Source organism: Macaca fascicularis, chromosome 16, assembly GCF_037993035.2.
Source record: "Macaca fascicularis isolate 582-1 chromosome 16, T2T-MFA8v1.1".
Classification (NCBI taxonomy): domain Eukaryota; kingdom Metazoa; phylum Chordata; class Mammalia; order Primates; family Cercopithecidae; genus Macaca; species Macaca fascicularis.
The window spans coordinates 56,207,374-56,222,900 of NC_088390.1; the positions used below are offsets into that span (position 1 = coordinate 56,207,374).

General features: G+C 45.5%; 1 protein-coding gene across 1 annotated transcript; it reads left to right on the forward strand.

Moving 5' to 3' along the window:
• Positions 1 to 13,310: 13,310 nt before the first annotated feature.
• LOC102137032 (small ribosomal subunit protein uS17-like) lies at positions 13,311 to 13,844 on the forward strand. Its single transcript, XM_005583681.5, has one exon. The coding sequence runs from the start codon at positions 13,320 to 13,322 to the stop codon at positions 13,791 to 13,793; it is 474 nt and encodes a 157-aa protein (XP_005583738.3). The 5' UTR covers positions 13,311 to 13,319; the 3' UTR covers positions 13,794 to 13,844.
• The last annotated feature ends 1,683 nt before the right edge of the window (positions 13,845 to 15,527 follow it).

A 15,527-nucleotide genomic window follows, 5' to 3' on the forward strand; every position in this document is an offset into this window, starting at 1 on the left:
CATGGGGTAGTAATTAGCTGCAATTTAGGAACCACAGACTGGATATGAGGGGGGACTTCTTAGAGGAGGTGGGCCACTAAATAAAGAGTTCAATGGGTAGTTCAAGGGGCAGGTACTCCAGGTAAGGACACAGAAGGTACAAAGGCCTGGAGGGGGCTGGGCATGATGGCTTGTGCCTATAACCCAACACTTCTGGAGGCTGAGGCAGGAGGATCACTTGAGCCGAGGAGTTTGAGACCAGCCTGGGCAACATAGTGAGACCCTGTCTCTACAAAAAAAATTCTAAAAATTAGCCAGATGTCATGTCACGCACTTGTGGTCCTAGCTATACAAGAGAGTGAGGTGGATGGATTGCTTGAGCTTGGGAGGTCGAGGCTGCAGTGAGCTGTGATTGCACCACTGCACTCCAGCCTAGGGTGACAGAGCAAGACTCTGTCTTAAAAAAAAAAAAAAAAAAAAAAAGCGCAGTGTGTAAAGCACAAGCTCAGATGACAGCATCACTTCACCAGCATAGCTCCCGCAGTCTCCTCCCAGCTCCACAACTCTGAGCAACTTCCTGGAGCCCAGGGAGGAGGAGGTGGTGGCTAGGTTGACAGAGGACACAGCATAAATTATTGCTTCATGTCTCTGTTTATTTCCACCCATCCAGGTGCTGGGCATGTCGTCAGCTACTCCTAAACAGCCTCCCTAAATAGAAAGCGCATTTCCTCCACAGACTGCATCATCCATTTCCCAGGGACAGCCACCCTCCTAAAGACTGAGGCTGGGGGTCATCCATTCTCCAGCCCCTCACATCTGGACCCCCTCCCGCTTCATCCTACCACTGTGTCTCACTTCCGCATACCCACCTGGCCTGCTCCCCTATTGTTTCCATTGTGCCCCCCCCACCAGGTCTGGCCACCCCCACACATAGCTGGCTCATGCCCCTCACATCTGCCCTCACCCACTCACATCTGGCAGCTGCACCCCTTAAACGATTCATCACATCACTGCCCTCCTTACTACAACCTTGCTCAGCTCACACTCAGAATCTTAAATTCTTCTTAGCCCAAAACACAGGACGCAGCTGGACTCTGCTCCCAGAATGGACTGACTTCAGCTTCAGGGATGACACAGAGACTCTGGGACACTTCTTAGGAAGGACACAAGGGAGGATTTTCAGAGGCTTTGGAGTAAAGTGTGGGTTTGCTTCTCAACTTTGCCCCCACTTGGGCTGTCTGCTTTAGAGTGGGGACAGCCAACTAGGCATGGTGGCTCACACATGCAATCCCAGCACTTTGGAAGGTCAAAGCAGAAGGATCACTTGAGCCCAGAAGTTTGAGACCAGCCTGGGCCACGTAGTGAGACCCCATCTCTACTGAAAATAAAAATTTTTTAAATTAGCCAGGTGTAGTGGTGGTGCGTGTCTGGAGTCCTAGTTACTCAGGAGGCTGAAGCAGGAGGATTGCTTGGAACCCGGGAGATCAAGGCTGCAGTAAGCTATGATCACACCACTGTACTCCAGCCTGAGTGACAGAACGAGACCCTGTTTCAAAAAAACCCGAAGAAACAAAAATAGAGTGATAGAGTAGGGACAGTGCCTGTCTCACATGGTCACGGTCACCTTCTTGTGCCTCATCCTATTCGTCATCCTCAGAACCCCTACACATACACTTCTGTGGGATCTGTCTGCCCTGCTAAAGCACAAGTTCCAGAGGTGCAGGAGCCTTTCTGTCGGATTCATGGCTGTGTCCCCCCATTCCTGGCTGGCACATGTGTGCCATCCTAATGGATGGGTGTGGGGAGCCTGCAGGAGCGTCAGTGGCCCATGGTCACTGCCTTCCATGATCTGTGGGGCAGGGAAAGAGCTGGCTCCTCCCATGCAGCAGCACCCATGGACAGAACCACAAACCACAGCGACATGCTCCTAAGAGGACTGCTATAGGAAGACAGTTCTAAGAATCAGGGCTCCCTCCGAGCATGCAGGAGTTCCTGCGCTGGTCTAGTCAGCCTGGGCGGCTGGGGAGGACACGCCCAAGATGGATGGACAGTGAGTTCTGGGCTCTGTCCCGTGGACCTCCACCAAAAAAACAGTTCTCTGCCTGCACCCCTCCATCCTCGTTCTGGGCAGAAGGCTGCCTTCTGAGGGCAGATTCAGGGCTGAGGGAGCTGGTTCACCTAGGGGACTCCTTCCTAAATTGTGGGGGCAGCTGAGGAATTGTCCTGCTCCACTGGTGAGAATAGTGTTCTAGTGATGCATGGCTGGGAACTGCGGGGGCAGGTGCTGAATCAAAAGCCCTGGGCCTGAGTCTCTTTTTAACTGTGTCACACAGCACGAGGCCTCCGCTCTGAGTTTCATCTTCCTTCCTCACAGAATGGGCTCAGCACAGCCTTCATCTACTTTCCGGGATGGACGCAAGGTGGAAAAAAGAATGTGTGTGAAAACTATACAGATGAAAGGGATTATAGTTAAGGCCTGGGACACTCAAGTCAACTAGATCATTTCTCTTAGTGTGATAGGCAGAATAACGGCTCCACCACAGATGTCCACCTCCTAATCGCCGGAAACTGTAAATATGTTACCTTGCAAGGCAAAAAGGATTTTGCAGATGTGATTAAGGATCTTGAGATTCAGAGATGATCCAGGATTATCCAGTGGGCCCCATGTAATCACAAGGGTCGTTACAAGAGGGTGGCAGAAGGGTCAGCGTCAGAGAGGGAGATGTGCTAATGGAAGCGGAGGTCAGAGTGTGTGGCTCTGAGCCACGACATGCTGCAAGCCTGAAGAAGCTGGAAAAGGCAAGAGGCAGATTCTCTCCTAGAGCCTCCACAAGGAACACAGCTCTGCTGACACCTGGACCATTTCAGACTTCTGACCTCCAGAGGCAGCAAGATAAATTTGTGTTAAGCCACTAAATATGTGGTCATTTATTAGGGCAGAAACAGGAAACTAACATAGACAGGGTCATAGAAACACTTTCAAATCGAATTCTCTAGCTCCTGTTCAAAAGTCTGTCTCAGTCCATGAAAGCTTCTGTTCTTACCAAGTTAGCTCATGGCTCCCAGGCTATCATTAAGTAGGTCACTGCCAGGCTAGGTGCAGTGGCTCACGCCTGTAATCCCAGCACTTTGGGAGGCTGAGGTGGGTGGATCATGAGGTCAGGAGTTCAAGACTAGCCTGGCCAAGATGGTGAAACCCCGTCTCTACTAAAACTACAAAAATTAGCCAGGCACGGTGGCAGGCGCCTGTAACCCCAACTACTTGGGAGGTGAGGCAGGAGAATCACTTGAACCCGGGCGGCAGAGGTTGCAGTGAACCCAGATTGCGCCACTGTACTCACTCTAGCCTGGCCTCAGAGTGAGACTCTGTCTCAAAAAAAAAAAAAAAAAAAGTAGGTCGCTGCATATCTGTCTTGAGTTCCAATAGCAGAGCATGCTACAGTTGACGCACCCAAGTTCAAATCCCAGCTTAATAATTTTCTAGCTGGATGACCTTGGGCTAAGTCACTTCATGACAGAAATGGGAAAGGGCAGCAGGGGGCGTTGTGAGAATTAAATATGATTCCCTTGAAAACTCTCACAGATAAATTTTAATCTCAGATAAAATAAGTTTTTTTAGTATAAGTATGTCCCATATAATATTTGGGATATGTTTACACAAAAAAATATATTCATTGTTTATCTGGTCATTGTTTAATATCATTGTTTTTCATTAAACAATATATCATTAAACAATATATCATTAAACAGTATATAATTGTTTATCCGAAATTCAAATGTAACTGGGTGTCTGTATTTTTATTTGCTAAATCTGACAACTTTAGTCTTGTCCCAGGTCACATAGCTTGTAAGCAATGGAGCTAAGCCTCCATCTCAGGCTTTCAGCCCAAGGTCAATGAGCATCCTGCTGTTTCACAGGCCTGACCATAAGTGGATTATCTGAGCTACATGGCAGTCCTAGACTCAATCCAGTTGAGACTTCAAAAACAAATGCGATTTAAGCCCTGGACACACCTCAAAAATATCAAAGTGATCATGAAAATAAAATTTAAAAACAATACAAAATAAATGTTTATATATATTATATAAGTATATATATAAAGCATGTAAAGTCAAGACTGAGTATGAAATAAATAAGAGAAGAAACTACATGAAAATAAATGCTTTAACGTGTATTAAGTATGGGAATTCAATTTCTTTTCTATTTTTTTTTTTTTTTTTTTTTTGAGATGGAGTCTCGTTCTGTCACCTAGGCTGGAGTACAATGGGGTGATCTTGGCTCATTGTAAGCTCCGCCTCCTGGGTTCAAGCAATTCTCCTGCCTCAGCCTCCCTAGTAGCTGGGACTACAGGCGCGTGCTGCCATGCTCTGCTAATTTTTTTGTATTTTTAGTAGAGACGGGGTTTTACCATGTTAGCCTGGATGGTCTCGATCTCCTGACCTCATGATCCGCTCCCTCGGCCTCCCAAAGTGCTGGGACTACAGGCATGAGCCACCGCGCCAGGCCGTGAATTCAATTTCTAAAGATGATGTTCCTTTTATGTTTTCCTTCTGGTGATCTGGACCAACCCATAAATTCAGTGGAGTTTATAAACTAAATGGTATCTAACTGAAGGCTTATCATGGCCTGCATAGCCTTCTAAGCATTTTATGTGTAGTAGTTCCTTTTTTAATAAAATTGAAATAATTCACATAAAAAATTTTATATAACATAAAATTCACCATTAGAAGGATACAATTCAGTGGTTTTTTTTTTTCAGTATATTCACAAGGTTGTGCAACCATTACCACTGTTCAGTTCCAGAACATTTCCATCACCCCAAAAGAAACCCTGTAGCCATTAGTCACTCCCCATTGTCCCCTACCCACTAATCCCTAGAAGCCACTAATCTACTTTCCATCTCTATGAATTTGCCATTCTGGACATTTCGTATACATTAAATCATACAGTACAGACCTACTTTGTGTCTGGTTTTTTTTTTTAACTTAGCATAATGTTTTCATGTATTCATTTCATTGCTGAATAATATTTCATCGTATGAAGGTACCATATTTTATTTATCCATTCATCAATTGATGGGCATTGGGCTGTTTCCACTTTGTGGCTATTATGAATACTGCTGCTACGAACATTTGTGCATAAGTTTTTGTATGACTACATGTCTTTAATTATCTTGGGCATATACCTAGGAGTGGAGTTGCTGGGTCATATGGTGACGCTAGGTTTAATTTTTTAGGAACTGCAAGACTGTTTTCCACAGCAGCTGCACCATTTTGCATCCCCACCAGCAGTGTATAAGGGTTTTGATTTCTCCACATATTCACCAACACTTGTTATTATTATTATTTCTATTCTAACCATCCTAGTGGGTGTTGGGGGGTAATCTCAGTTTTGATGTCCATTTTGTTAATGGCTAATGATGTTGAGCATCTTTTCATGTGCTTATTAGTCACTTGTGTATTTTATTTAGAGAAACACCTATTCAAATCCTTTGCCTATTTTTATTTATTTTATTTATTTATTTTTTTGAGACAAAGTCTCACTCTGTTGCCCAGGCTGGAGTGCAGTGGCGTGATCTTGGCTCACTGCAACCTCCGCCTCCCAGATTCAAGCAATTCTTGTGCCTTAGCCTCTCGAGTAGCTAGGATTACAGGTGTGCACCACCACGCCTGGCCCATTTTTTTCTTTTTAGTACAGACAGGGTTTCACCATGTTGGCCAGGCTGGTCTCGAACTCCTGGCCTCAAGTGATCTGCCCACCTCGGCCTTCCAAAGTGTTAGGATTACAGGTGTGTGCCACTGGGTCTGACCCTTTGCCCATTTTTAAATTGGGTTGTCTTTTCATTGTTGAGTTGTAGGAGTTCTTTATAAATTGAGAGGATATTAAACTCTTATGAGATATATAATTTGTAAATATTTTCCCCCATTCTGTGGGTTTTCTTTTTACTTTCTTAATAGTGCCCTTTGATGTACAACATTTTAAAAGTTTTGATGAAATCCAATGTATCTATTTTTCTTTGGTGTTTTAGTTATGGGTGCTAACTCCCTGAACATTTACAACCATGTCAGGTAGAGAATATCATTAGCATTCCCATTTTACAGATGAGGAACCTGAAGCAGAGACGGGCTAAGTACTCCACCCAGGATTAAGCAGTGAATGGGCAGAGCTGGAATCTGAATACAGCACGCACACTCCGGGGACCCAGGTGGGAGCCGTTTCAGGGCTCCTGTGCTCAAACTAGGGTGTTTGAGCAGGATCCTTAAATTGTTCTGTGACCTTTGAACTTCACTCAAGCTGAGGATTGCCAGCCTGATGGTTTTCACGCTCATTTTATTATTGTTCGCACGTTAATCTGAAGGGCCCATGCTTGGCGGGGACTGGGAGGAGGGGCACATTTCTTCAGCAACTTCCCCAAAGATCTAAAGCAGCCTTCCTGAGCTGAGCCCCTGCCTGCAGGGAGGGCTCCAGGAGAGACCTAATCTAGAGTGAGGGCAGAGGAAAGGCAACCTCTGGGGTGTCCCGGGTGTCAGGGATCTGGGAGGCAGGTGGGGCGGTCCCTGCCCAGATTAGTCAGCCACTTGAGGAATGGGGCCGCTCCTGCCTGACCTGCTGAGAGAAGGCAGGGAGCACTGGTATAAGGAGCCACATAGTGTGGGTGTCCACTGCCTGGAGGCTGCCAGTGGGCCTCATGGTGCATGGCCTCCCAGCCACCCAGGAGGTGACAAATTCTATGCTGAGCCAGAGGGAAAAATTTCCAGGAGTCAAGTCTACTGAAGTTTGAGCAGCACAGGGAAGTGACAGGTCTCTCTCTGTCTTGTCAGGCACAGGACTTCCTGTTCAAGACCTGTGTTCTCTAGAGCCAGCATGCCCAGCACACTGTGGAGTTAAGAACATGCTACCCCCAAATCCGCTGCTCGGGCTTATTGACTATTTTAAGTTAAAGGCATTTGAAAAATAGCAGGTGCAAGAAGATCATGTGAACCTTCCTTTTTTTTTTTTTTTAAGACAGGGTCTCACTCTGTTACCCGGGCTAGAGTGCAGTGGCACGATCATAGCTCACTGCAATCTTGACCTTCCCAGGCTCAACTGATCCTCCCACTTCAGCCTCCTGAGTAGCTGGGACCACAGCTGCACCATCACACTCAGCTATTTTTAAAAGTTTTTATAGTGATAAATGTCTCACTATGTTGCCCAGGCTGGTCTTGAACCTCTGACTCAAGCAATCCTCCTGCCTCAGCCTCCCAAAGTGCTGGGATTACAGGTGTAAGCCATCATGCCTGGCCCCTTCTGCTTCCTTTTTTTTGAGACCAAGTCTCACTCTGTTCTCCAGGCTGGAGTGCAGTGGCACGATCTCGGCTCACTGTAACCTCTGCCTCCCAGGCTCAAGCGATTCTCCTGTCTCAGCCTCCTGAGTAGCTGGGACTACAGGTGCACACCACCATACCTGGATAATTTTTGTATTTTCTTTTTTTTTTTTTTTTTTTTTAGTTGAGACGGGAATTTCACATCACCATTTTGTTCAGGCTGGTCTTGAACTCATGACCTCAAGTGATCTGCCTGCCTTGGCCTCCCAAAGTGCTGAGATTACAGGTGTGAGCCACCGTGCCCGGCCAAGTGTTCAATTCTAACTGCATCTTTGGGTCTTCATTTCCTTATGAAGTCTCCTGTGCCACATACAAACTGTATTAAATAAATTTGGATGTTTTTCTCCTGTTAATCTGTCTTATGTCAGTTTAATTCTGAGACCCAGCCAAAAAACCCCAAGATGGTAGGGGATAAAATTTTGCCTCCCCTACAGCTGTAAATTACAATGAAAACACTAATAGTGGCCGGGTGTGGTGACTCACACTTGTAATTCTTGCACTTTAGGAGGCCGAGGCAGTCGAGACGGGTGGATCGCTTGAGGTCAAGAGTTCAAGACCAGCCTGGCCAACATGGTGAAACCTCACATCTACCAAAAATACAAAAATTAGCCAGGTGTGGTGGTGAGCACCTGTAGTCCCAGCTACTCGGGAGACAGAGGCAGGAGAATCGCTTGAACCCGGGAGGTGGAGCTAAGATTGTGTCACTGCACTCCAGCTTTGGCAACAGAGCGACTCTGTCTCAAAAAAAAAAAAAGAAAGAAAGAAAGAAAGAAAAAGAAAAAGAAAAAAAAAAGCGCTAATAGTAACATCTACCACATTTGTCAAATGCACATTTTGTGGCAGGAACTGCTCGAGGCTTTTTCCATCCACCCATCATCTCAGACCTTAGGACTGCCTTGCAAGGAAGGCAAGGTCTCAGTCCTGCTGTCAGAGGTGAAGAGGTGGAGATTCATAGGGTGAGAGGCTTAACTAAGGGTAGCCAGCCAGTAAGGAACACTGGCCCCCTCCTAGCCGCATTGCCGTGGCAGCCCCCGAACCCCACTCACACTGCAGGATCCTGATCACCCTTTCACCCCCAGCTCCAGCCCTGAGAAAGCAGGGAGAATGGGCTGCGGTTCAGGTTGGATGTGAAATGGGAGCTCTGACCCAAGAGGACAAGGCAGGGCCAACTGGCTTTGGAGGGGGACACAGTGGCCAAGGGCCACTACCCTCCTCTCACTCACCCACTACACAGAGAGCCCGGTGTAGGAGGCACTCTCAGACACTGGCTGGTGCGGAGATTCTGCAACATGTCTGAATGTCAGGCTCAGGGGAGCGTTTTAAAAAATACAGACTCCTGGATACAGCGATTCGGGTTGTGTAGATCTGAGCTGAGGTGCGAGGTGGAAGGGCAGGAATGTGTATTTTGGAGCCTCTGACGGTTCTGATGCATAGGCAAGTTTAAGAACCTGGGGTTGGTCCAACCTCCTCACCAACAGTCAAGAAAACTAGAACTCAGATGACAGACGAGTTCTTCCTAGTTGTATAGTAGGAAGCGACAGTCAAGATTCAAATTCAAACCCAGGTGGGCCTAGCCACAAACATTAGACTGCCCCTCTTGGAAGGAGAGGGCCAACTTCAACACCAACCATATCTCTGGAGGTGGGACTAACGTCTGAGCCTGGGACTAATAGAAAAAGCCCCAAGGCAAAAGATGGACTTAAATATATAAATGTAGTTGAAATTTCTGGAAAACTCACTTCCAAAAAAATAAAAATCCATGAAAAATAAAAAGGATAGCATATTAGAAGCAGTATTTGCAGTGAATAATACAAAGAGTTATAACACCTATCTGTCATCTATCCCTCTACCTGTTATCTTTTTTTTTTTTTTTTTTTTGAGATGGAGTCTTGCTCTGTCTCCCAGGCTGGAGTGCAACGGCGCTATCTTGGCTGACTGTAACCTCTGACTCCCTGGTTCATGCGATTCTCCTGCCTCAGCCTCCCAAGTAGTATTTTTTTAGTAGAGACGGGGTTTCACCATGTTGGCCAGGATGGTCTCGATCTCCTAACCTCATGATCTGCCTGCCTCAGCCTCCCAAAGTGAGGGGATTACAGGCGTGAGCCACTGCACCAGCCTCTATCTCTTTACCTTGACAGTCTGTTCAACTGGATCAAGATATCTTCAAGGCTTTAATTGGCTAAATAAGCAAAGAGCTTAACTGTGCACATAACACAATAATTAGTAAACAAATATTTAATGGAGAATGTTTAATCTGGTCAGTAAGGCTTTAAAATGTAAATTAAAACAATGTACCATTTAAAACTATATTATTATATATGTACATATTGTCAAAGTCAGAAATGTAGAGATTAATCTCTAAATTTAACATTTTATCTCAGAAGCAACAATTGCAATTTGGGGCATACACACAGACTGGGTGGTCTTTAGTATAGCCAAAGAACAAAGAGATGTTTGGGGGTTTTATGAAAAGGAGAATTGTTTTGAAAGATACTTCATTGGAGCTAGTAAAGTTTTGGGGATGGCAAGCGCTGACTGGTGAGCGAAGGTGGTGGGTAAAACTAGTCTTAGAGTTGCAGCAAGTTGTTTCAGTAGCCATTAGATACTAGTTTCAGGTTACAACAGGCGGTTTCAGCAGCCACGCTTGTGGAAAATTTACTTCTCGGAGCGATGTTATATGTCCCAAGTGCTTTTTCCCCCAACCTATTGACTCTGATTTAGTTGAGTATGGCAAGAATGACCCAATTTGTACAATCGACTTTCACAATATATACATATTTAAATTTGTAGGAAAGGATTGGGAAGGATATACATGGTGGCAGAACTGTCTAATTTTCTCTTAATATCGATTCTTTCCCCCTTAAAAAAAATCAACCAAGCACTTGTATTATGGGGGGAGCTGGGATTGGAGAAGCTGCAAAATGCTCAGTTTAAAAACTACACTGGGCTGGGCGTGGTGGCTCACGCCTGTAATCCCAGCACTTTGGGAGGCCGAGACGGGCAGATCACGAGGTCAGGAGATCGAGACCACCCTGGCTAACACGGTGAAACCCCATCTCTACTAAAAAAAATACAAAAAACTAGCCAGGCGTGGTGGCGGGCTCCTGTAGTCCCAGCTGCTCCGCACGGAGGCTGAGGCAGAAGAATGGCTAAACCCGGGAGGCGGAGCTTGCAGTGAGCTGAGATCCTGCCACTGCACTCCAGCCTGGGTGACACAGCGAGACTCCTTCTCAAAAAACAACAACAACAACAAAAAAAACCTACACTGCACAGCCTCCCTGTGGATAAGGGTGGTCAATTAGAAATAAACTGATATCAGGCTGGGCGCAGTGGCTCACGCCTATAATCCCAGCACTTTAGGAGGCCGAGGTGGGTGGATCACCTGAGGTCGGGAGTTTGAGACCAACCTGGCCAACATGGTGAAACCCCATCTCTACTAAAAACACAGAAATTAGCTGGGCGTGGTGGTGCACGTCTGTATTCCTAGCTACTCGGGAGGCTGAGGCAGGAGAATCACTAGAACTGGGAGGTGGAGGTTGTAGTGAACCAAGATCATGCCACTGCACTCCAGCCTGGGCAACAGAGTGAGACTCCATCTCAAAAAAATTAAAAAAAATTTTTAGAAAAGAAATAAAGCGATATCATATGGTAGGGGGACTTTAGGGAAAGCTCTTTAGAGAGAGGCTGATACATCTGGGAAAAACTATGGTACTGCCCCTCCAGCCTTCTCCTTGTTGCCTAGAAAGCAGGCATGATGGCTGGAGCTCCAGGGACAATATTAGTCCATGTGGAGACCTTAAGGATGAAGCCATAAACTGAAAATGGGTTCTTCATGACTAATGAGCATGGGCCCACCATGCTAGCCCTGAAATGCTATGTGCAGACTTCTTTTATGTGAAGAAAACAAATCCTATCTTGTTTAAGTCTAAGCTATTTTGGTTTTCTGTTATATGCAATTGAACCTAAACTTAACTGATACACACACCAAACCTCTTTGGAAGTGTAAATGGGACTTTCACACTTTAGTTTCTATGCTATGCTCTTGCTTGCATTTATTATTTTAATCTTTTACAATAGACATGTGTTTGTATATTACTTGTATAAACATCTGTTTTGGAGCGCCAGCCCCACCTCTCCCTAGCTCTGTGACCCTGTGCAGTCAATTTCTCTGAGCCTGTTCCCTCATTTGTAAAATGGGCACGATGATAATAGGACTTATCTCATTTGGTTACTGCAGAGCTTAAATTAGCTAATGTACATAAAATTCTTGGTACGGTGCGTGGCTTATAGCTATTGCTGTACTACATTTTGCTACCACCTAGGCACTGGTGGTGGCAGAACCAATTAGAAAAACCCAGGACATGTTGCTGAGTAAAAAAGCAGGTTGCAAAACTGGCATGGGGATGTGATCCCTTTTGTGAAAAATTATTTTTATGTCTACATCTATATGTATATCTATGCAGATTATACATATAGATGGATATGTATATCCAGAGATGCCTGGAGGGATGGTTGGCCAAATGTTAGTAGTGGTAATTTCTGGGTAGTAGAATTTTTGCTTTATTCTATATGGTTGAAAGATAGCATATATTAACTTTTGAGCAGGAAAATAAAAAAAAAAGAAAAAAACCCTTTGGAAAACAATGTTCCAGTTCTCATGCCAAGAATCATTAAAGCCTTCATGCCTTTTGACCTATCTCACTCTTGAGAATTGACCTGAGGAAATAATTCAAATGAAGGAAGAAGCCATATCCACAAAAGCATGCACTACGGCAGTATTTATTATAGGGAAATTGAGCAACCATGTAAGTGACTTACATTAGGGTAATGATGATTAAATTATTCACTCATTGGAACATTGTGCAACAATGAGAATAAGATGATGACCATGTAGCAATGTGGAAAACTGCTTATGACAACAGAATTGAAAGGCACAGAATGCAAAATTAGATCTGGGCCAGGGTCACATCTGGGTAAAAATATGGCATGCATTTGGACTGGGACTGGAAGGGAACAGAGGCAAATAAAAACAATGTAATTTGTTGGGACCACTGATTACGGGTGATCCTTTTTTCTTTTTCATTTAGAATTCTATCCAATATTTCTATTTTGTTATTTGTTTCATAATAATTATTTTAAAATTGGCTTTAAAAATCCCCTCAGGGAGAAGGGGCAACAGGGAGAGAAAGATAAAAGGGAGACCTGGGATTCTCCCAGGAGGCGGTCCTCTGAGTAACAGAAACTCAGAGGTAATGTACGAGACATGGAAATTAGACTGAGTTCCAACTCAGTCTTCTACCTAGGTGGTCCCAGAGGTTGTATCCTCTTTGCTTTCTGACTTGGCAGTGATTAATCAGATGGACCAAACAGTTGCCAAGGCAGTACTGATGATAAAGCTAGGATCAAGAATACTTTTCAGGCTAGGTGCGGTGGTTCACGCCTGTAATCCCAGCACGTTAGGAGGCCAAGGTGGGTGGATCACAAGGTCAAGAGATTGAGACCAGCCTGGTCAACATGGCAAAACCCCATCTCTACTAAAACTACAAAAAAATTAGCCGGGTATGGTGGCATGCACTTGTAGTCCCAGCTACTCAGGAGGCTGAGGCAAGATAATCACTTGAACCTGGGAGATGGAGGTTGCAGTGAGCCAAGATCAAGCTACTGCATTCCAGCCTAGGGGACAGAGCGAGACTCCATCTCAAAAAAAAAAAAAAAAAAAAAAAAAAAAAAGGAATGCTCTCCAAGTTGGAATCATCTGGAAAAACTGATCATGCTTGCTACTGATGAGGCTGTACAGAAAAGAGCGCTAGCAGGCTGGCAAGAGTGTGAACTGGGCAGGCTTCCTGGAGGGGTAGCCTGGCATTGTGTATCCAAACAAAGGATGTGCAAATCCTTAGAGTCAGCAATTCCACTTCTTGGGATTTATCCTAAACCTAAGAAAATGATCAAACCGCCTTTTTCAGGCAGCCGGGAAGATGGCGGACATTCAGACTGAGCGTGCCTACCAAAAGCAGCCTACCATCTTTCAAAACAAGAAGAGGGTCCTGCTGGGAGAAACTGGCAAGAAGCTCCCGTGGTACTACAAGAACATAGGTCTGGGCTTCAAGACACCCAAAGAGGCTATTGAGGGCACCTACATTGACAAGAAATGCCCCTTCACTGGTAATGTCTCCATTGAAGGGCGGATACTCTCTGGTGTGGTGACCAAGATGAAGATGCCGGGGACCATTGTCATCTGCCGAGACTACCTCCACTACATCCGCAAGTACAACCACTTCGAGAAGCGCCACAAGAACATGTCTGTGCACCTGTCCCCCAGCTTCAGGGACATCCAGATTGGTGACATCATAACAGTGGACACGTGCCGGCCGCTGAGCAAGACAGTGCACTTCAATGTGCTCAAGGTCACCAAGGCTGCCGGCACCAAGAAGCAGTTCCAGAAGTTCTGAGGTTGGACATCGGCCTGCTCCCCACAATAAAATAAAGTTATTTTCTCATTCCACCCCCTCAAAAAAAAAAAAAGAAAGAAAATGATCAAACCAGTGCATAAAAATATTTACATAACATGTTCATCACAGAGTTTATATTTATCAAAAATTAAGCAGGGCGCAGTGGCTCACGCCTGTGATCCCAACACTTTGGGAGACTGAGGTGGGAGGATCACTTGAAGCCAGGAGTTCAAGACCAGCCTGGGTGGCTGGGCGCGGTGGCTCACGCCTGTAATCCCAGCGCTTTGGGAAGTTGACACAGGTGGATCACAAGGTCAGGAGTTCAAGACCAGTCTGGCCAAGATAGTGAAAAGCCATATCTACTAAAAATACAAAAAGTATCCGGGCACAGTGGCAGGCACCTGTAATCCCAGCTACTCTGGGAGGCTGAGACAGGAGAATCAGTTGAACCTGGGCAGCAGAGGTTGCAGTGAGGTGAGATTGTGCCACTGCACTCCAGCCTGGGTGATAAGAGTACGACTCTGTCCCCCCCCCCAAAAAAAAGACTAGCCTGGACAACATAGTGAGACTGCACCTCTGTAAAAAATTTAAAAATTAGCTGGGCACGCTGGTGTGCATCTGTAGTACCAGCTACAAAGGGATGGAGAGGTAGGAGGATCACTTGAGCCTGGGAGTTTGATTTTGAATTGTTTGAACGGTGGGGGCAGAGGTTGCAGTGAGCCAAGATTGCGCCACTGCACTCCAGCCTGGGTGCGGGAGCAAGACTCTGTCTCAAAAAAAGAAAAAAAAAAAAAAAAAGGAACTAGAGGCTGAGTGCGGTGGCTCACACCTGTAACCCCAGTAATCCCAGCACTTTGGGAGGCCAAGTGGGGGAGGATTGCTTGAGCTCAGGAGTTCAAAAGCAACCTGGGTCTCATGGCAAAACCCTGTCTTTACAAAAAATTTAAAAATTAGCCGGGTGTGGTGGATCCAGCTACTCAGAAGGCTAAGGTGGGAAGATTGCTTGAGCCCAGGAGGTTGAGGCTGCAGTGAGCCGTGACTGTGCCACTGCACTCCACTCTAGCCTGGGTGACAGAGATGTCAAAAAGAAAGAAAGAGAAAAGAGAAAGAAAGGGAAGGAAGGGGCCGGGCAGGGTGGCTCACGCCTGTAATCCCAGCACTGCGGGAGGCCGAGGCGGGCGGATCACCTGAGGTCAGGAGTTCAAGACTAGCCTGGCCATGGTGAAACCCCATCTCTACTAAAAATACAAAAAATTAGCTGGGCGTGGTGGTGCGCGCCTGTAATCCCAGCCACTCAGGAAGCTGAGGCAGGAGAATCGCTTGAACCCGGGAGGCAGAGGTTGCAGTGAGTGGAGATTGTGCCATTGCACTGCAGCCTGGGCAACAAAAGTGAAACTCCGTCTCAAAAAAAAAAAAAAAAAAAAAAAGAAAGAAAGAAAGAAAGAAAAGGAAGGAAGGAAAGAAGGAAGGAGAAAAGAAATGAAACGAAACTGGGAAAACAACATCTTTTGGCATAACCGTGCATCAGTACACTATGGAGCCACACTGTAATCCCAACACTGAAAAATTGGATCTAGATATAAATTTACCATGGAAAGACACTCAGTACATATTAGATAAGACAAGATAGCTCCAAAGCAAGATGTGTATTGTCCCATTTTTGTAAGATTGTGTATCTAAATACATTCATTTGTGTATCAGAAATTCTGCTAAGATACACACCAGAATCTTAAC